This window comes from Rhopilema esculentum, chromosome 4, assembly GCF_057945365.1.
Source record: "Rhopilema esculentum isolate cy_ngs chromosome 4, ASM5794536v1, whole genome shotgun sequence".
NCBI classification, from domain to species: Eukaryota; Metazoa; Cnidaria; class Scyphozoa; order Rhizostomeae; family Rhizostomatidae; genus Rhopilema; species Rhopilema esculentum.
Genome location: NC_142818.1, coordinates 5,648,820 through 5,670,490, shown reverse-complemented (window position 1 = coordinate 5,670,490; position 21,671 = coordinate 5,648,820). Strand labels below are relative to the sequence as shown.

At 34.7% G+C, this 21,671-nt stretch overlaps 1 protein-coding gene across 2 annotated transcripts; it reads right to left on the bottom strand.

Annotated features, from left to right (window-relative positions):
- Window positions 1-325: 325 nt before the first annotated feature.
- LOC135690722 (protein SYS1 homolog) lies at window positions 326-21,563 on the bottom strand. Of its 2 annotated transcripts, XR_016145131.1 has the most exons (8): window positions 20,383-21,563; window positions 18,810-18,877; window positions 17,997-18,036; window positions 11,964-12,140; window positions 11,058-11,292; window positions 7,140-7,234; window positions 5,079-5,125; window positions 326-2,269 (listed from the first exon to the last, which is right to left on the bottom strand). XR_016145131.1 is itself a non-coding variant. In XM_065208361.2 (4 exons), exons 1-4 carry the CDS (start codon window positions 20,551-20,553, stop codon window positions 16,804-16,806), a joined length of 468 nt encoding a protein of 155 aa, XP_065064433.1. In that variant the 5' UTR covers window positions 20,554-20,686; the 3' UTR covers window positions 15,309-16,803. The 2 variants fall into 2 exon arrangements, 1 of the variants encoding a protein (XP_065064433.1); XM_065208361.2 differs by lacking the exons at window positions 326-2,269; window positions 5,079-5,125; window positions 7,140-7,234; window positions 11,058-11,292; window positions 11,964-12,140 and adding an exon at window positions 15,309-16,992 and having other exon boundaries at window positions 20,383-20,686.
- Between the last annotated feature and the right edge of the window lie 108 nt (window positions 21,564-21,671).

The following is a 21,671-nucleotide window of genomic DNA, read 5'->3' as shown; positions in this document are numbered from 1 at the left end:
TACTCATTTTTGAAAAAATTAATGACCCCGGACCTGCAAAAAATCTCAAAAATTTTGACATTTTTTCAAAAACATTTTTTTACCCGAATCAACCTAGAATGCTGAGGAAATACCTTTCTGAGATCATTCGAAGAAATTTGCTTGAACCTTCAAGTGAAATCTGAAAAAAGAAAGAAAGAAAGATACAATCTTTGAAACCAAAATTGGCAAAAAACCCAAAAAAATATGTAGTTTTCTAAGAAAAATGTCTTACTCAAAACAAACAATAAAGTCTTGATTTACGCTCCAAACACCATTTCAGGTAATTTCGGTGAATTTTAGACTAATATTCTGAAAAAAGAGACTTCGTCATTTTTGAAAAAATTCATGACCCCGGACCTGCAAAAAATCTCAAAAATTTTGAATTTCTCAAAAAAAATCTTTTTCATCGAAACAACATAAAAAGTCTTTATTTACGCTCCGAACACCATTTCAGGTAATTTCGGTGAATTTTAGACTCATATTATAAAAATAGGGACTTAGTCATTTTTGAAAAAATTCATGACCCCGGACATGCAAAAAATCTCAAAATTTTGAATTTCTCAAAAAAATTTTTTTTCATCAAAACAACATAAAGTCTTTATTTACGCTCCGAACACCATTTCAGGTAATTTCGGTGAATTTTAGACTCATATTATCAAAATAGAGACTTAGTCAGTTTTGAAAAAATTCATGACCCCGGACCTGCAAAAAAATCTCAAAAATTTTGAATTTCTCAAAAAAATTTTTTTTCATCAAAACAACAAAAAAAGTCTTTATTTACGCTCCCAACACCATCTTGGGTAATTTCGGTAATGTTCGGTGAATATTATGAAAATAGAGACTAAGTACTTTAGTCTTCCTATCAACCAACACGGAATAGTAGATTAGTCAGTTAATATACTCTTTGAAACGGCCGATATGAATAGCAGCTTGTAAATCTGTGATAAAAGAAGAGCAGCTACCCGACATAATTTTAAGAAAGACCTTCTTTACAATCGGAAACATGAAAAAGAGGAAGCGACGTTCATTTTGATAAATGGCATCCTTTCCTTTTTTAGATTCTTTTCTAGCTGCCACTCATATTTGCCTCCTTCATCTATCCCATTATTTCTTAAACAGCCAACTGATCACGAACCTTTGAAAAGACTTAAAATATAAATTTGATCTTACTTATTGGAAATCAACTTTGATTTCAGCAATTTTTACTATAATTGAAATATGGCATTTAGTTTTATGGGGGTAGCAATTTTTACTAGAATTGAAATATGACATTTAGTTTTATGGGGGTAACTTACTTCACTTCTGACAAAAATACCCCCACATCTCCTTATTGGTAATACGTACAACTTTTAAAGTGACAGATATTGAAAATCGGAACAATCGAAAATCTGCAGGGTAAATATAGGTTTTGGTGGTATATCTAATAAGTTTTAAATTTAAATTCAGACAATGCCTGCCAAAAGTACTTGGAACACCCAGCAATTTGCGTAACATTTTGTATCTTTCATTCCTTTTCCGAAAAAAAAATACTTCTTCCGCCCCCTTCCCCCTAGAACAATAGAAAACCACCATTGTTCCGTTGGGGGGAGAGGGTTGACTGAGTTTAACCTTGAAGACTGACGTCAGTGTTCCAAGACTTTTGGCAGGCATTATATATCTCACATTTATCTGGTTGTTCTCACTGAAAGCCTTTAGCAAAACCTTTCCAACTTGTTATGGAAGCGAAAATACAAATATAAAAAGAAATTGCAAACCTTTTAAAGTGAAAATCGCTTTGCACGTAATGCATAAGATACGATGATGCAAAACGGTCATATTCATTCTTTGTACGTGAGCGGCTAACCCTTTGGTTAGCTCCCAATTGTATGTTGTTAGCATGAACAGCTCAATAAAAGTGATCATCTCAGAATCTAAACATATGTCAAGTACAATTTTTCAGCTTGAGCCTTATCTAATAAGAATCAACGAGAATAGTTCTTCAATAAAGACCAAGAAAAGACTGTCTCTAAAAACTCATGTAAGAAACTTGAGGAGGTTCCCTAACAAAGACATTCAGAAACCCTAAGGTTATTTTGGCCAATAGTGATGTAAGGTTGGAATCCAGACAAGAGGCAAGAAGTGTGCTATATATTGTGAAACTGTATGAAACAAACCTCGCCACCGTCAAGAACTGTTTTTATTTAGGCTGTCGTTTCTGGTGTTGCAGTGCCCGGCACAGGTTTTGTACATGTAAAACCACTCCTTGTAGCTACAACAAAAAGGTTTTAAGATTTTACACGACAGATAGCACATGTGATTGATTACAAAAGTCCCTCGTTCAAAAAGATTGTTTGAAGACCTATTGACACTTGGGTAGCTATTTAAAAGCCTGGAACAATGATTATTGTATATTGCAAATGCATGGCAGGCAATGGAGATAACCGATTTTTGAGTTTTCTGACACTGACACTCTGATTGATCCGCAAAAACTGTCCTACTACCAATTCAATCTATTGATAATAGCAGGTCAGTGATAACATGGAATTAATTGTTAAAAACCAAACACTATAACCAGGGTGCGTAGGAACGTTATGTAAAATAAGCCCTATTGTTTGTAAAATAAGGGCAGGCAAAAGATTGGTGATAAAAGGACACATTTACGATCAGAAGATAATTTTTTAAAATAAAAATCTTTTCAGAAAAAAGAGCGCACAAAACTTGTGGCGGGAAAAATTGCCCCTGGTTGCTATGCTAGTGAGTATAGTTTATGTTTTATCCAGCTTTGTTGAGGGGGTATGATCTTGAAGCAATAGATCTAGCTTATGCTTGTGATATAGTGCCACTGTTTTCAAACTTAATTGGAGGCACAGGCCCTTATTCTCCACTTCCAAGAGGGGTATATTCTTTGGAAACATTACTTTCTCGTATAATTGTCTCAATCAATGTAATCTTTATGATCGCTGACATTGTTAATCTTGCACTTGATGGAAAGAAGCAGGGGCACAGATCAATTCTTTAGCATGGCATTCAGTAAGTATAGGTAAGACCTCTTTATTAGTTGCATTCACCACATTATTCACCAATATGGAAATAGGTCACGACCCCTGACATGTAAATCGGCATGCAAGGCAAACAGATAGATACTCTTCTCATTGTTTTGGAAAAAGAGAATGAATAAAAAATTAAAAAGGCCTTAACCAAAGAATTGGTAACAATTTCAAGAACAAGCAAATCTGGGCTAAGGCTTCATCCAAAATTTGATTTTATTGGGGCATCAGTAGATGTGTGAGAAGATGTATTTGTCATAGAAATGTTAAGACAGAAATCAAGTGCCCCGTCAAGCGCAATAAAAACAATCTGTTGATGGGTGCTTAATTGATTAGTTATTCTGTTGAAGAAGATCATCACTGCTTGCATGACACATGTACCGCTAAAAAGGAATGTTTACCAAACAAGAAGGTTTAGCCTGCATTTTGGAATACACAGTTAACCTTTTATACAACAGCGAATTATAAGAGAGATGTTAAATAGTTTGCAAACATTGGTAGAGTTCCATAAATCAAACATTGCACATCAAAATCAAAAATTCATGACCCCGGACCTGCAAAAAATCTCAAAAATTTTGAGTTTCTCAAAAAAAATTTTTTTTCATCGAAACAACATAAAAAGTCTTGATTTACGCTCCGAACACTATTTCGGGTAATTTTGGTGAATTTTAGACTCATATTATAAAAATAGGGACTTAGTCATTTTTGAAAAAATTCATGACCCCGGACCTGCAAAAAATCTCAAAAATTTTGAATTTCACAAAAAAAATTTTTTTCATCAAAACATCATCAAGAGTCTTTATTTACGCTTCGAACACCATTTCAGGTAATTTCAGTGAAATTTAGACTCATATTATGAAAATAGGGACTTAGTTATTTTTGAAAAAAATCATGACCCCGGACCTGCAAAAAATCTCAAAAATTTTGAATTTCTCAAAAAAAATCTTTTTCATCGAAACAACATAAAAAGTCTTTATTTACGCTCCGAACACCATTTCAGGTAATTTCGGTGAATTTTAGACTCATATTATAAAAATAGGGACTTAGTCATTTTTGAAAAAATTCATGACCCCGGACCTGGAAAAAATCTCAAAAATTTTGAGTTTCTCAAAAAAAATTTTTTTTCCATCGAAACAACTTAAAAAGTCTTTATTGACGCTCCGAACACTATTTCGGGTAATTTTGGTGAATTTTAGACTCGTATTTTAAAAATAGGGACTTAGTCATTTTTGAAAAAATTCATGACCCCGGACCTGCAAAAAATCTCAAAAATTTTGAATTTCTCAAAAAAAATTTTTTTCATCGAAACAACATAAAAAGTCTTTATTTACGCTCCGAACACCATTTCAGGTAAATTCGGTGAATTTTAGACTCATATTATCAAAAAAGACACTTAGTCATTTTTGAAAAAATTCATGACCCCGGACCTGCAAAAAATCTCAAAAATTTTGAATTTCTCAAAAAAAAATTTTTTCATTGAAACAACATAAGAAGTCTTTATTTACGCTCCGAACACCATTTCAGGTAATTTCGGTGAATTTTAGATCCATATTATGGAAATAGGGACTTAGTCATTTTTGAAAAAATTCATGACCCCGGACCTGCAAAAAATCTCAAAAATTTTGAGTTTCTCAAAAAAAATTTTTTTTCATCGAAACAACATACAAAGTCTTGATTTACGCTCCGAACACTATTTCGGGTAATTTTGGTGAATTTTAGACTCGTATTATAAAAATAGGGACTTAGTCATTTTTGAAAAAATTCATGACCCCGGACCTGCAAAAAATCTCAAAAATTTTGAATTTCTCAAAAAAAATTTTTTCCATCGAAACAACATAAAAAGTCTTTATTTACGCTCCGAACGCCATGTCAGGTAATTTCGGTGAATTTTAGACTCATATTATGGAAAATAAGGACTTACTCATTTTTGAAAAAATTAATGACCCCGGACCTGCAAAAAATCTCAAAAATTTTGACATTTTTTCAAAAACATTTTTTTACCCGAATCAACCTAGAATGCTGAGGAAATACCTTTCTGAGATCATTCGAAGAAATTTGCTTGAACCTTCAAGTGAAATCTGAAAAAAGAAAGAAAGAAAGATACAATCTTTGAAACCAAAATTGGCAAAAAACCCAAAAAAATATGTAGTTTTCTAAGAAAAATGTCTTACTCAAAACAAACAATAAAGTCTTGATTTACGCTCCAAACACCATTTCAGGTAATTTCGGTGAATTTTAGACTAATATTCTGAAAAAAGAGACTTCGTCATTTTTGAAAAAATTCATGACCCCGGACCTGCAAAAAATCTCAAAAATTTTGAATTTCTCAAAAAAAATCTTTTTCATCGAAACAACATAAAAAGTCTTTATTTACGCTCCGAACACCATTTCAGGTAATTTCGGTGAATTTTAGACTCATATTATAAAAATAGGGACTTAGTCATTTTTGAAAAAATTCATGACCCCGGACATGCAAAAAATCTCAAAATTTTGAATTTCTCAAAAAAATTTTTTTTCATCAAAACAACATAAAGTCTTTATTTACGCTCCGAACACCATTTCAGGTAATTTCGGTGAATTTTAGACTCATATTATCAAAATAGAGACTTAGTCAGTTTTGAAAAAATTCATGACCCCGGACCTGCAAAAAAATCTCAAAAATTTTGAATTTCTCAAAAAAATTTTTTTTCATCAAAACAACAAAAAAAGTCTTTATTTACGCTCCCAACACCATCTTGGGTAATTTCGGTAATGTTCGGTGAATATTATGAAAATAGAGACTAAGTACTTTAGTCTTCCTATCAACCAACACGGAATAGTAGATTAGTCAGTTAATATACTCTTTGAAACGGCCGATATGAATAGCAGCTTGTAAATCTGTGATAAAAGAAGAGCAGCTACCCGACATAATTTTAAGAAAGACCTTCTTTACAATCGGAAACATGAAAAAGAGGAAGCGACGTTCATTTTGATAAATGGCATCCTTTCCTTTTTTAGATTCTTTTCTAGCTGCCACTCATATTTGCCTCCTTCATCTATCCCATTATTTCTTAAACAGCCAACTGATCACGAACCTTTGAAAAGACTTAAAATATAAATTTGATCTTACTTATTGGAAATCAACTTTGATTTCAGCAATTTTTACTATAATTGAAATATGGCATTTAGTTTTATGGGGGTAGCAATTTTTACTAGAATTGAAATATGACATTTAGTTTTATGGGGGTAACTTACTTCACTTCTGACAAAAATACCCCCACATCTCCTTATTGGTAATACGTACAACTTTTAAAGTGACAGATATTGAAAATCGGAACAATCGAAAATCTGCAGGGTAAATATAGGTTTTGGTGGTATATCTAATAAGTTTTAAATTTAAATTCAGACAATGCCTGCCAAAAGTACTTGGAACACCCAGCAATTTGCGTAACATTTTGTATCTTTCATTCCTTTTCCGAAAAAAAAATACTTCTTCCGCCCCCTTCCCCCTAGAACAATAGAAAACCACCATTGTTCCGTTGGGGGGAGAGGGTTGACTGAGTTTAACCTTGAAAACTGACGTCAGTGTTCCAAGACTTTTGGCAGGCATTATATATCTCACATTTATCTGGTTGTTCTCACTGAAAGCCTTTAGCAAAACCTTTCCAACTTGTTATGGAAGCGAAAATACAAATATAAAAAGAAATTGCAAACCTTTTAAAGTGAAAATCGCTTTGCACGTAATGCATAAGATACGATGATGCAAAACGGTCATATTCATTCTTTGTACGTGAGCGGCTAACCCTTTGGTTAGCTCCCAATTGTATGTTGTTAGCATGAACAGCTCAATAAAAGTGATCATCTCAGAATCTAAACATATGTCAAGTACAATTTTTCAGCTTGAGCCTTATCTAATAAGAATCAACGAGAATAGTTCTTCAATAAAGACCAAGAAAAGACTGTCTCTAAAAACTCATGTAAGAAACTTGAGGAGGTTCCCTAACAAAGACATTCAGAAACCCTAAGGTTATTTTGGCCAATAGTGATGTAAGGTTGGAATCCAGACAAGAGGCAAGAAGTGTGCTATATATTGTGAAACTGTATGAAACAAACCTCGCCACCGTCAAGAACTGTTTTTATTTAGGCTGTCGTTTCTGGTGTTGCAGTGCCCGGCACAGGTTTTGTACATGTAAAACCACTCCTTGTAGCTACAACAAAAAGGTTTTAAGATTTTACACGACAGATAGCACATGTGATTGATTACAAAAGTCCCTCGTTCAAAAAGATTGTTTGAAGACCTATTGACACTTGGGTAGCTATTTAAAAGCCTGGAACAATGATTATTGTATATTGCAAATGCATGGCAGGCAATGGAGATAACCGATTTTTGAGTTTTCTGACACTGACACTCTGATTGATCCGCAAAAACTGTCCTACTACCAATTCAATCTATTGATAATAGCAGGTCAGTGATAACATGGAATTAATTGTTAAAAACCAAACACTATAACCAGGGTGCGTAGGAACGTTATGTAAAATAAGCCCTATTGTTTGTAAAATAAGGGCAGGCAAAAGATTGGTGATAAAAGGACACATTTACGATCAGAAGATAATTTTTTAAAATAAAAATCTTTTCAGAAAAAAGAGCGCACAAAACTTGTGGCGGGAAAAATTGCCCCTGGTTGCTATGCTAGTGAGTATAGTTTATGTTTTATCCAGCTTTGTTGAGGGGGTATGATCTTGAAGCAATAGATCTAGCTTATGCTTGTGATATAGTGCCACTGTTTTCAAACTTAATTGGAGGCACAGGCCCTTATTCTCCACTTCCAAGAGGGGTATATTCTTTGGAAACATTACTTTCTCGTATAATTGTCTCAATCAATGTAATCTTTATGATCGCTGACATTGTTAATCTTGCACTTGATGGAAAGAAGCAGGGGCACAGATCAATTCTTTAGCATGGCATTCAGTAAGTATAGGTAAGACCTCTTTATTAGTTGCATTCACCACATTATTCACCAATATGGAAATAGGTCACGACCCCTGACATGTAAATCGGCATGCAAGGCAAACAGATAGATACTCTTCTCATTGTTTTGGAAAAAGAGAATGAATAAAAAATTAAAAAGGCCTTAACCAAAGAATTGGTAACAATTTCAAGAACAAGCAAATCTGGGCTAAGGCTTCATCCAAAATTTGATTTTATTGGGGCATCAGTAGATGTGTGAGAAGATGTATTTGTCATAGAAATGTTAAGACAGAAATCAAGTGCCCCGTCAAGCGCAATAAAAACAATCTGTTGATGGGTGCTTAATTGATTAGTTATTCTGTTGAAGAAGATCATCACTGCTTGCATGACACATGTACCGCTAAAAAGGAATGTTTACCAAACAAGAAGGTTTAGCCTGCATTTTGGAATACACAGTTAACCTTTTATACAACAGCGAATTATAAGAGAGATGTTAAATAGTTTGCAAACATTGGTAGAGTTCCATAAATCAAACATTGCACAGGAGCTGGCAACAAAAAAATTGAGCTTGTGCCTGTTCAAAGAAATCAATTGCATAGGAAAGTAAGGACCAGCCTGCTGTCAAGCAGGGCATAGAGTCTAGACCCCAAGAATACCAGCAAAACAATATTAAAACTTCGTGAGGGGAGGAGCCACTGCCCCTGGTGTTCCATAGTGCCTCTGGGTGACCAAGCTGCCCTTGGTCCTTGGTAAGAATGATATTTTTTGTGTCTGGCTGCAAGCTGAACATAAGGATGGTTAAAGGATGCTACAATACAAAATACAAATACAGGTGGTTCCAAATTTCTTGTAACAAGCTCAGGGCTACCAAAGCGGGTACGATAATACAAATTTTCTACAAAAAATACCACAAAAAAGAAACCAGCAAAGAAAGCAGATTCAAGGTGGAAACCGTTTTGGACAATTTTCAAGATTTTTGAAATGTTTTCACAGGTATAAAGCCACAATGATCAGTTTTCAAATGTCAAAAAAGACTGGACATGTAAACAAATAAGAGACAAGATAGACATAGGTTCATGTTTTGAAATGGTTGGCAGCCAAAGAAGAAAAAGTTAGATGCAGTATCTGCTGGATATATCAAGATGTTGTCAAAGTACATAAGCAGAAATATCATTTGCCACCAAGTACAAGCACTGGATAAGAAGCAAGCAAAACACAAATGAAGAAGCATTTGCAGTATGCTATAGATGCTCCTGCTTGCCAAGCAGATCGTTTGAAAAGTTTGTTTCAACCATAATTAATACAGGGTCGTACGACAATCGATAGCTAGATAGGCAAGTCAAACAACGCATTATACCAAAGAATTGATGGGCATGTATAACAATATGACAGTTTTCAATGATGCTAAATGTGGAACCATCAGTGCATGGTCTTGGGCATTGCCTTTCAGCAAAAGGGGTAATCTGTGGCTAATGGAACAATTTGAAACAATCGGTTCATTGTATTATCATGAGCTTGGTGATTTCAAAAATAAATACCAAAGGAAATTCAGCGGCAATGAAAGAAGCATGAAAACCGGTGTCCTTGGATGGGCAATGGGCACTCTGTGATTGTAAAAGAGCTTAATCAAGCTCAGATCTGCCTTATTTGAAAATCCGGCATGCTGCCAATAGGATAAACTTGGCTTGGAAACCCCTAACAAAGCGGTTTTAGAAGTTGACAAGATAGTAAAAGATGCATCATCACTGAGTAACTATTTCCATAGTCTGCTGTCAGAAAAAAGAATTTCAAGAAAATAGCAGAAGACCATTTATACAACTTTGTTCAGTACCCCTCATATTTTTAGTATGCTGGGCACAATTTTCCTATGAATTGTTTGAAGAGCATCAAACAAGGAGGGTTCTTGGCTAAATAAACCGAGACAAAAATACCCTTCCTTTAACTTGTTTTGTTGCTGATGTTTTGTATATTTACAAATTGTATGCATGTTGGTGTACCAGGATGATAATGTCTATATCTTTGAAATCTCAAAAAGATGAAAAAGATATTAACTTGTGGCAGGGAAGAAAAATTTAATGAAAATATAAAAGTTGCAGAAAGGGTACATTTTTTTCTGTACAATTATCAAAAAGCAAAGAAGAGAGAACTTAACTGCACATGTATCTAACGGATGCATTTTTGAAGCAAGACACAATAAAATTATTGAGTCAACGATAGATTGTTTAAATTAAAAACTCAATGATGGAACTTTCTTTAGAGAAAAGCAGTGGTGGAAAGCTGGAAGAATGATATGATATGCCCTAATCTCAGCCTTAGAGATTAGGTCTCTGCTCTGAATACAGAAACTCTTTCAGAAATAGAAGAACAGCAGTCATTTTAAACAAGACAACCCTAAAAGAGGTAAGCTCGCATGAGGACAATCAGCTTTGATTTCTGTGCCTGTATTGTCACTGCTAAGTGATATTCTGAGGACATTGAACAATTGGTCAGCATTTGTAACTAGCTGAAAACATCTAACAGAGCTTCATTAGCTGGAGATGCACTGAGACACCGCATCCATGTTTCTCAGAATATGGCAAAGCCTGAGAGGTTTGACCCATTGCCAGCTGCATTAGCTTGGCTTACAGCAAATCCTGAACATATTTAGCACAATAAATGAAACGAAATATGGATGAGAAAATTTTGGAGCATCACTTAGATTTGTTCAGATAGCAGGTGAAAAAACTTTGTATTTTCTTTTTGAATTTGCAGTTTTTAGATTTTGTCAAATTTAAGATGATTTGTGTGTAGCAATTTACTTTTTCTGATTTAATCCCTTGGAATTGCAACTGAAACAGCATGATTAATATGGGAAAACCCACAAAAGCAGCCTGGTTGAGCAAAATGTTTTGGTAAAGAAAAGCCCAGGTCACTTTTTATAAGATCAAAGGTTTAACCCCCAAGCTAAGATCCCTTGGAAAAGGCAACGGCTGCTGTAGCTGGAAAATTTCAAATATGCAAAAATTTGACTGAAATTTCTAAAAAAGTTCTAATACTGTAAATTGTTTTAAAGTATAACTAACCTGATGCTCTGAAAAACTGATTCTTTCCTCAAGTAACCAATTTCCGTGATTCAATTCAGTTTGGAAACATTACTTTGAATGGCTTTCAACATCTTTTTCAACCACAAAATATGATGTTATATCAAGATTGGTTGTTTTGACTTCCTTTTCATAAATATTTTGCCCTTTTCTTTGCACTTGTGTATCTTTCAACTGCATCTACAATCTAGATGGCTTGGATCTTTTGATGGTCGACCTAAAAATAAAATGGGCCTGAAAGTTTATGCAAAAGTTCAATTCTGGAAACTTGAAGTTCTATTGAGAATTTTCTGTCGTGACCGTGTGTGATAACTATTGAATTTTAATTTTAAAATTTGATTTCATTTAAAATATTCTGAGCATAAATAAACATAGTTGATTCAAGGGTACCAAACAAACAGTCCAATCAGCCTTTTCATCTGCAAGTCCTGAACCTGCTACTTCCAATTCTCTCTGTTCATTGTCTTGTCCGGGAAATCTAGAAGTTTAAACCCTTCCCCTTTTTGTTATGCTTCGTGCATCCGATAGCAACACAGCCTTTTGGCATTTTTGCAGCGAGTTTTATCATTGATAGGTATTAGATGTGCTAACACTCAATGTCAGTGGTAAGGCCTCTAAACAGGCTAACGCGGCTTTTAGCGTTTGGCTTTTCCTATGTTTTCAAGGCTATTCATCAAAATTTAAAGAATTTTTTTAGAAACATGGATCTAGATTTTATACAGAAAGACTGCACATAATTGGACAACATCAGCTGTGAAACCTAATCACATGCTAAACAATAACTCCGTTGATAGTTTTCATCAGTAGCACTAACATTCGACACGAAGCAATATCATGAAAATAGAAGGTTAAAGAATAATAAGGCGCAAATTCAAAGGCTAAACAAACCTTATCTTTCAGAAGAAATTCTGCATGCCGACACCATATTCCCATCGACCGTCTCGTGCATCTCCTCACCTCGTAGTGGTTTCTCTCCCGCCGTTTGAGTCTGTGAAAAGTCAAAAGGCTCGCCGAGTCGAATCGAGGCTACGATTGTGTGTCCAAGATTCCAAAGTCGAATATTTCCTGTTCAAATAATCAAACAAAAAATTGATAGAGTACTTTTATTCGCGAGCTTTCGATAATCCTTAAATTATTCTAAAATTCTTCTTCAACTTCGTAAAAGATTTTTCCACAAACCAGGACCGTAACGATGGAGGGCGGGATGTTTACCATCTTTGGGTACTTTGTCGGCAAATCCTCAAACCTGTTGACAAATAAAGGATCCTCCTGGTCAACATATCTTTTATAAAATAAATCGAAAAGTGGTTTAATAAAAATTCTGCTTTCCCCTGGGAAAAATGGATGAGCTGCGGGACAGAGTTCAGGACTTAGACTGAGGATCTGGGGCGTACTGAGGTAGTGTTGTTAGGGTCTCATACCCCCGAATTGTTATCCCCTCAACCCCACGATTTTCCGACAAGACAAAATCTTGGATGGGGTTTTGCCACGTTAAACCTTTGTCAATTATCTGACGAAAACCCAAATTTTCGACGAGAATGCTGATTGGAGGGGCCAGAGCCCCATAATTTCCGCCCCTGCCCCCATAATTTCCGCCCCTGTCTCGGCAGATTGTGAGAGTTGATTTTTCTTTTTTGAGTTTGACCAAAATTTACGTTTCTTGTTTTGCATACGTCAAAACGAGCAGTCTTTGTGGGATGCTAGCAATTAGATGTTTTTTCCTCCATTTTGATAAAACATACCCTGGATACCAGACTCACGCTATATAAATTACCGTAAAAGCTCCATCAATCCCCTTCTCTTCTAAGCCCCCCTTACCAAGCAAAAACTGAAAAAAGCACCCCTTTACATTAAGCCCCCCCCCCCATCTCTTTAGCCTTTGATGTCAAACAAATAAAACATGCTCATTTAGTGGGCCTCTTGACGGGTGTGATGATGATAAGATCGTGTGCATGATAAATTTTCGAGCAAAGTTTTCTGAGAACATTTGTATGACATTTTTATATGAAAAAAATAGACAAGGGCATTTTTGAAACATTTTTTACTCCAAATTCTTAATAAGCCCTCCTCTTTAACAAGCCTCCACTCTTTTAAGCCCCCTCTATGACGAGAAAAAATAAGCCCCACCCCCCGTCTGGTACCCAGGGTAGATATAAAATTTCATTTATAGCCGCTGCTCGTAACTTGTTTAACTCGGTAAAAAAGTTGTCTCTCTAGGCACAGAAAAGGGTACAACAAAAAAGGTTTTAACTTATATAAACAGCTAGTAGATTTTTCATCTCATTTCATATTGCATTTCTTGAAAGGAGTCGTTTAAGAACTAGCTAAATTGCAGCTAATTGATGCTTACTTAGAGATAGATGAACATTTAAAATTACATTTCATCATAAAGTCTTCTAATGAATTATCATTTGAGAAAAGGTATCTCTAGTTCAAAGACATATTTACAGACCAATTTACAGATTTAAAATTTAAGTAATTAAGTAACAAAGATAACAGGTTACCTCTGTATCTATTTCTTATGTTTTCATTGGCAAATCATTTCTTACAGTAACAAGTTAATTCTAAAACTTTGTTAGACCTTTGTTATCCCTGGCCCAGTGAAAAAACCAAAATTCATATGTACCTTCAAACGGGATTTTTAATGCAAAGAGGTCATATAGGCTTCTTTATAAGAGTATTATAATTTTTTCCAGCTTCGATATTCTCAAGAAATTGAAGACTTTGATTTCTAATTACAGAAATCAGTTGCCGCGATAATTTCATCGTCAATAGCGAGGCTCATCTATCATACAATTGAAACAGCATATGCCAAGAACCATCAGCCCACCTCACTACTGGTTGCTGTTAAAATTACTCGAAAAAGCCATTTGCAGATAATGAGATGAAATTTGGTCACGACGAAATTTTTTGCATTTAAGCTCTTTGAAAATTCGCACACTAAATACTATATGATGACAGAAATCAAATATACATATCCTTTGAATTTATTCAATTTCAATTACCTCGTTATCCTTATTTACATCGTCCTCGTTATCATCCTCGTCGTCGCCATAATTATCATCCATCACATCACTGTCGTTTCTTGAACTGCAGTCCTTCTCACCATTGTTCGACAAAAGTAGCTCTTAACTTCGTTTCACCATCGTTCGATACAAATAGTTCTTAACTTCGTTTTCACCATCGCCAGATAAAAATAGTTCTAACACTCCTTTGTTGCCGTGCCAGTTTCAAAGAAGTTCACCTCTGTCTTTTTATAGTTCAACTGTACTATTTCATTCATTCGTTCAAGGTATTTGCACTTTTTAACCCAAATTTTAAACTCTACAGGAAGCTAGATTTTCAGACCAACTTTTCCTGTTGGACATGGTCTTATGCTTTCCGTATCTTATACGTATATTTATATTTATTCATTTAATCATACTCTGTTTATAGATTTTCATACCATAAAGATATAGAGTAGAGACTCTTTGAATGCTACAAGCCTCTCTTTTGATTTGCCCTCGTAGAAACTAAGAAAATATACCGCTTTAATTTTGATTTACCTGTCATGCTGTTCTGTGTGAAAAAGCTGCCTGGGGGTTGAGCCGAATTCCGAACGGGTGCTCAAGCCCCAAAGTATCCGCGAAGTCGGTACCTGAGTATAAAGCGACCTGTATGGTTTTGCCTCTTAAGATTTTGTTAATATGTTGCTATCTCTGTGTTGAAAATCCAAGACGAAGTTTTGAAAAGTTGTCTGAATTTTTTTTCGACAAAGTTTATCCGCCGAAAATTTATCTGACGAATTTTTTTGTTCTTAATGTACTTTTATATCATTAACAAAATGTGGACATTTAGTTTGAGTTAAGCCCTGCCCCCTGACAACTACACTATTGCCAATAAGTTATATCTAACTGGTTTCTACAACAAGGATAAATACATCTCTTATCAGGGTTTTTAAAATCAAAATGTTTGGACATCAAAACAAAGTTTTAGGAAACTTCCTCTTTGCGCAACAAGAAATACCTTTGTACTTGATTATTAAGATTTTCCTCATCTACTTCAACTTAGATATTGTGCAAAAAATTACTTTTTATACAAATATCGAAAGTGTTCGTAATATCTGGCTTTTTCAAAGTATCCACAGTTTTGCTATTGGGCCCCCGAGAGCAAGGGCCCTAAAATTAGAACCATTGAGAATGACGATAAATACCTTGCTCTAGACAGCATTTGGTACATTGAAAGGGAAAATAGTTAGTCCAGAATGATAATGCTCACAAACTACGCTTCATATAAATCTCCGATAAACATTGCTGATATTTTTAACATATGAATTCGAATATCTGATAGTAGTTACGCACTAATTACACTTAAATGATTTGTTTACTACATCACAGAAAAAACAATGTGTGAGAAGATTACTTTGAATAGAAACTACCGCGGGGGGGGTGTATCCTTGGTTAAACTTTGGGGAGGGGTCTGGCGTGACCACATTCGAAGTGGTACCGTTAGCTAGACTAATTTCTACAAAAATGGTACCCTTGGCTAGACCAAATTCAGGCAATTTTCCCCCCTTGCACCCCTCTCTCGGCGGCACTGTTAGATTGTTACATTTGCTTTTCTTTTGGGTTTACCGTACGAAGTCGTACTTTGGGTTGATTTTACTTTCACATAGCTTTACCTTCAGAAACGACTGTACGTCTGTACGCCCATTTCCCAAGCCCTGTACAGGAAACAAGAGAAATATAGCCAATTTTGTCTTGTCACTAAACATTCCTCTTAACTTCTTGAAAAAAGTTTATCTTTTCTGTTATTTCATAATTTTGGCAGATTATCTTTCGCCTTGCTATGGACACAATCCTACCTCAGGCCTGAGCTTTTCTTCGAACGAAAACCTTATTGAAAGGCACAGCCTTTTGATAAAGAAACGTTTTTATTAAGTTTTCCCTTAATTAATAAGAATTTATGGCTTCCTGCTAAAATTCAAAGGCAACGGTCATGGCAACAACTTCCAACAAACGTTTGTGATGAAGATAAGTAACTTCTACTTTCTTGCTATCAATCTAAAAACTACAACTATTAACAATCAGTCTTCAAACTTAACAACGAAAACTATTTGATAATTAACCAAATTCATCAAAAGCAAGAAACAATATTTTAAACACTTGACATGCAAGAAGCGTTGAGAAACCTGTTCCAGTGTAGATAGGTAAACACGAGTGGCATCTCTTTCAATCGAAAGTTCTTACAAAATTTTTTAGAAACAAAACATCAAAAATATTTCTCCCACCTCAAAGGGGCACACGGCAACAAATTGAGCCTTTAAGAAGATATACAAGGCCGTAGCTTTCTTCACGTGAAGCAGACCTGTATTAATTGTTACATTTCTTAAAAACAACCTAGACTAGAAGTTAATTGGAGAATCAAAACATGTGAAAACATGGGTTTTGTTTCATAACCCTCAACCGATCAGAACGTGCTAATTGCAATCAATGTTCTTTTGAAATTTGCCAGTAATCCACTTGAAAAATGCTCTATAGGGCCATCAACGATGAATGCAAAATTTATACAACAAATAATGGAACTTTCGCACATGGATTTCAACAACAGAAAACAATTTTCTCTGTATCTAAACACCGATTGGGCTTGACAAAGTAAATTTGCTTCAAACTGCTGCCTGCTAAATAATAAATATAAATAATTTTTTAGATTTCAGGTTGCAGTAAAACTGTTGTCTTTAGAAGTAGCTTCAAGTCCTTCCAACAGAGATTGGAATTGCCTTCATCTCATACCTCATACACAGATATTCCCCAATAACTGATGTGAGTGTTATGCAAACAACATTAATCAACCACCATACCCAGTTCTTTGGAAAACCAATTACAGTCCAACAGATGAGAAAATGAATGAAATGTGCAGTAAATGCAAAATCCAGGCACTGAAAAATGAACAGAGTTTCAACATTAAAGTTGATGTATTTCCTATTTATCTTTTAGCAACCCACAACACAGCAGGGTTAACTGCAATTTTGTACATAATTACAAAGTCAATAACTGTGGTGAAAATGGAACTGAGGTATAGGCTATAAATAGAATATATGTGAATAAGAGTAGATGCCTTGGGAATGCAGAAACAGCAGCATTCGTGGTGGAAGAAGCTTATTAAGAAGCGGTAGCTAGTAGATAAGAGCATATATGATGAATTCAAAGTAAACAATGTCTTTTAAGGATAAAATGTGTTACGTAGCATGGAAGCATGGTGTACTGGCCATGGTGGGAAGGGCTTGGAGGCTGTAGAATCCCTGGATTCAAGCAAGTCAGAGCAATTTGGTAAAAGCCCTCATAGAAGGCAAAATGAAGGTTTTCTCTAACATCTTCAAAAATGATGAAACAACCAAAGATCTATATCTCCAGTGTCAGGATACTGGCTTGATTTCCTTATTTGTAACAATCAGATTCAGTGTCATATTACTGAAACACTAATAGCTCCACAGTGAGAGACTATTGAAGCTATTTAAGACCAAGCTTGTGGTACTAGACACTTTTTGACAATATTTGATAAGCAATCAACCAAAATTTGTAAAAGGAGATAGAAATTGACTTGCTGACTGATGATCTATATTTAAATCTATATTTAAAAATATGAATTAGGACCCCATAACCTGAATTAGGACCACATGGTATTTTGAGTGTGGTATTTTGTAAGCATTTTGTAGCAATGTAATTGTGTAGAATTTTATATAGAACTGACTACTAAGTAAATGAAACTGAGCCTGAAAGAGCACTACAAAATTAATCTAAATGTGCAAAATCAGTTAAACAAATTAGAATGATTAAATATCACTGAATATGATATTATGTAACTGACTACTTTCACACACCCTACACATTGAACTTCTAGAATGCTACTTTGTTCTACTTCATGAGAAATACATAAACATACCTGCTTTGCTCTTTGAACAATAAACCAAAGGGCAACAGAGCTGTAAAGCAAAATGCTTTTTAGTACATAAAGGCTTTATACAAGAATAATTGACAGTTTAATAATGGCTAGCAAAATTTCAGCCATATTATGACCTGAGTAATTTATATATTGCTTTCCTTAAACGTGGATCTTGCAAACTGCATATTTAAAAAGCCCCTTTCAAAAACCAGTTTGGCTGCGTGGGCTTTTTAGCCCTTGCTGAACTGTTGTTAATTTTTTTTATATTTGGGTATTTACAACGGCAAAAATACATTTCCTTGCTAATACTCTAAGCACTATTCAGATGAAGAAGGCATTTTGTGTGTGTATTACTACCTTTAAATGTTGTATTACCACTCTTCAAAACGAGACAGAAGAGGAACATAACTTTTTTGGAATATAGAAAAGTTTTGTTAGATTTTGCAGGTTAAATGTTGCGTTTTTGCGAATGCCTAGTTTATATGTTTTGACTTGAAAAGAAAATGTTTTCTATTTGACAGCATGGTGTACCACTGTGCGGGCAGAAAAAAGCTCTCGCAAATTTATTTTGTGTGGGGTTTGTGCAGGCGCGGGCTATAGTCCTCGTCTCCGGGAAAGGCCTGCTTTTAATCATGGGTCAACAATTTGGTCTACCATGCCAGATTCTATAACTAGCCCTGTTCTATCAATTACACAGTGCACAATGATTTGAAAAGTCTAAACACTAATGCTAGTACATAATTTATTGCCTGAAAATACCTTGAAAATGCTTACAATAAGTTTTGAAAATTTCTGAAAAAGTGCAATACTTACTTTGTCAAAGAATTTAATCCAAATACTATAAGAACAACTCTCCCATCAAGAGAGGAAAAGGAATGTGTCTAGAATGGAAGAAAATAAAATTTTATACTACAAATAAAACTAGTAGAGAACTTATATATCTACAGATTTAATGAAGGGACTGAAATTTTTTTTAATACATCTAATAACTGGAACAAAACTTTAAGCAAACCATCAATGGATAACAAATGTTTTTAAGTAACATATACAAAGCAGTAGAACTGTAACATTTTCATGACCCAATGGACTGTTTTTGGACAATGAAGCTTTCATAAATAATTTGACTATGACATAACGTCATGTTGCAGTCACAATGAATCAGTCACAATGAAGCATCACATGGGAAGCAGATGCAGAAAATTAAGTTAAATATCTTGAAAAAAAATTAAAAACGAATCACTAAGCTCTGTCCTGAATAATATTTGTAATAAAAGAATCTTTATTACATAAACTTTTAAGATGAACTCATATATACTTTGTGCTTATGTATAATGTTTTTATCTATCTCTGTTATTAAAGAATACACGAAAAGTCTTGGTTGGAGATTTTTGGTTAGAGCAACAGGCATATGGGACTTTGTGATATGTTGCAGGAGAATTCAATCAAAAGAATGTGTCAGGAATGGTTAATTTGACAATTTCCAATCCTCTGCAATGCAGTTTAGGGCATAAATGAGCAAGAGCTATAAAAACAACCTTTAATCTTTGAAAGAGTCAGCATAAACAAATTTGCTGAAAATTTTCACAAATACAATGCCAATAATGCTAATTTTCTACTCCAAGACCAAAATGTGATATTGCCAATGGTTTCTTAAATTCGCCATGTCAATGCTTAACAGAGCTGTTACAAACAATTTTGATTAAATCTCAGCTCGTAGTGGTATTAAAACTATATGAAACAATCTTATAGAAAGTTGAAATTTTTGACTATTGAAAAGGAATTTTTTCAAAATTAGAGCAAAAGTGCTGCCAAGCAAGCAAGCACTTTTATTTGTAACACTATTTAGAGTTATCAGCTGATGTGGACCTGCCACTTGTGCCCTCATAGTGATATTCTGAACGAATACCTTTGGCACTCATTTATTGACCTAAAAAGGATGGAAAATTGAGTTGGCTGGAGGCTTGTAGAGTGTTTTGCAGTTTCTATTGGTCTTTTATAAAATATCAACTGACGCCTACTAACAGGGGCGGACACTTGGTCAAATATTGGGGGGGCAAGCCTTTTGTTTAAATAAGATGACGTCACATTTCCCATTGTTTTGGAACAAAAGACCATTGCTCTCTAAAGTATTGGGGGGGCGGTCGCCCCCCCTCGCCCCCCCAAGTGTCCGCCACTGCCTACTAACAAAGATATTGTAATTTGTAAAGCCTTATCATTTACAATACTGTAAATTTCACCATTTACTCATTCGTCGAGCTGGTGCAATACTTTTGCTAAAGCAGTGTAAAGGCTGTTTTGCATTATCATTTAAACAATGTAAAGACTGCTTAGCTTTATTTATTAAAAAATTTAGGCCTTTCCGGCAGTTATCAATAACACATATTACCTTCCCATCAAAAATTTGATTAACATCTACTATTCTTCCAGACATCTTATCAATACTGAACATCCAAACTCCTAGGCAGAAATAAAATGTGAACTGAACGGCTATAATCTGTGATATGATTAACCAAGGATCCCAAACGTAAGAGCGAAATTTTCCACTGTTGCCCGCCATCTTCTCTCGTCTCGTTTTCGTTTGCCTGACACGAACTTAAGTTGTTGTTGCTACAATATTTTGCTTTCCTACTACATTATCCCAGGTTATACTCATTTTTTAAGAAACTCGCTATAAAAACGATTGTGCAATCGGAAAAAATAAGAAAATTCAGATCCCGAAGCAAACAATCTAAGAAGTGATCAAATTTTGAAAAATTCCATTGCTCAGAACTTGAGTATGAAATTAATTTACCCATCTAAGTACAGCAATTGGAACAGGAGCGAATCTCTCGACAAAAATGTCAGGAGCATTTGAAAACAACAAAAACATCAACAATTTTATTTTTAAACAGCTGCAAAAACCCTCTCCAAAAAGATTCCGTTGGAAAATTTCCTTGCATGAAAAATTAAATTTAGGACCCCGTATGTTAAAACTAGCGACATAATAGTTTAGAAACTCTCAAGAAGCAATGAATAGTATTGGGACTTTCTTAAAACATTAAAAAACTGGAGAACTGGACATCAATCTTTGTTTCTTATAAAAAGACTGCATTTTATTATTTTGATTTTTATCCGTTTTTCTGAATTCTATCGGCGCATTAATAAAATTCCAGAAAAAACCCAGAAATGAATTTTATGGACTTTTCAGTCCCATAGTAAGCCTGTTTTAATTCAGAGACGCAGATAGGAAAATTCATGTGGGGCAAGGAGTTCAGAATTTTTACAAAAATTGAATAAGTATTTTCAATTTTTGATCATATCAAACATAACATAACAAAATTAGAACTGAACTGAAACAAAAATAAAAACTTTTGTCATTTATTCAAAGTCAAGTGTCATCAATCGTGCTACTGAAGATTTTTTGGTCTTCTCCGCGGAAAGAATAGCACTTGTAGTTGTAGTAAGATATCTTTATACTGTGACAGTACCAATACATGCTATACAAATTTGATAGATGGAAGAGGTTGCAAAATCATCTCTTATTTTACTCAATAATCAAGTATATTGGCATAGGAATTAAAAGAAAAAGGTCTCAAGGACAAACAACTCTTTAAATTAACTGCGCCAAGCATTACTGTTAGGCCAGTGAATACAGAACTTGGAAATGTTAAGAAGACGAGACTATGCCGTATATCG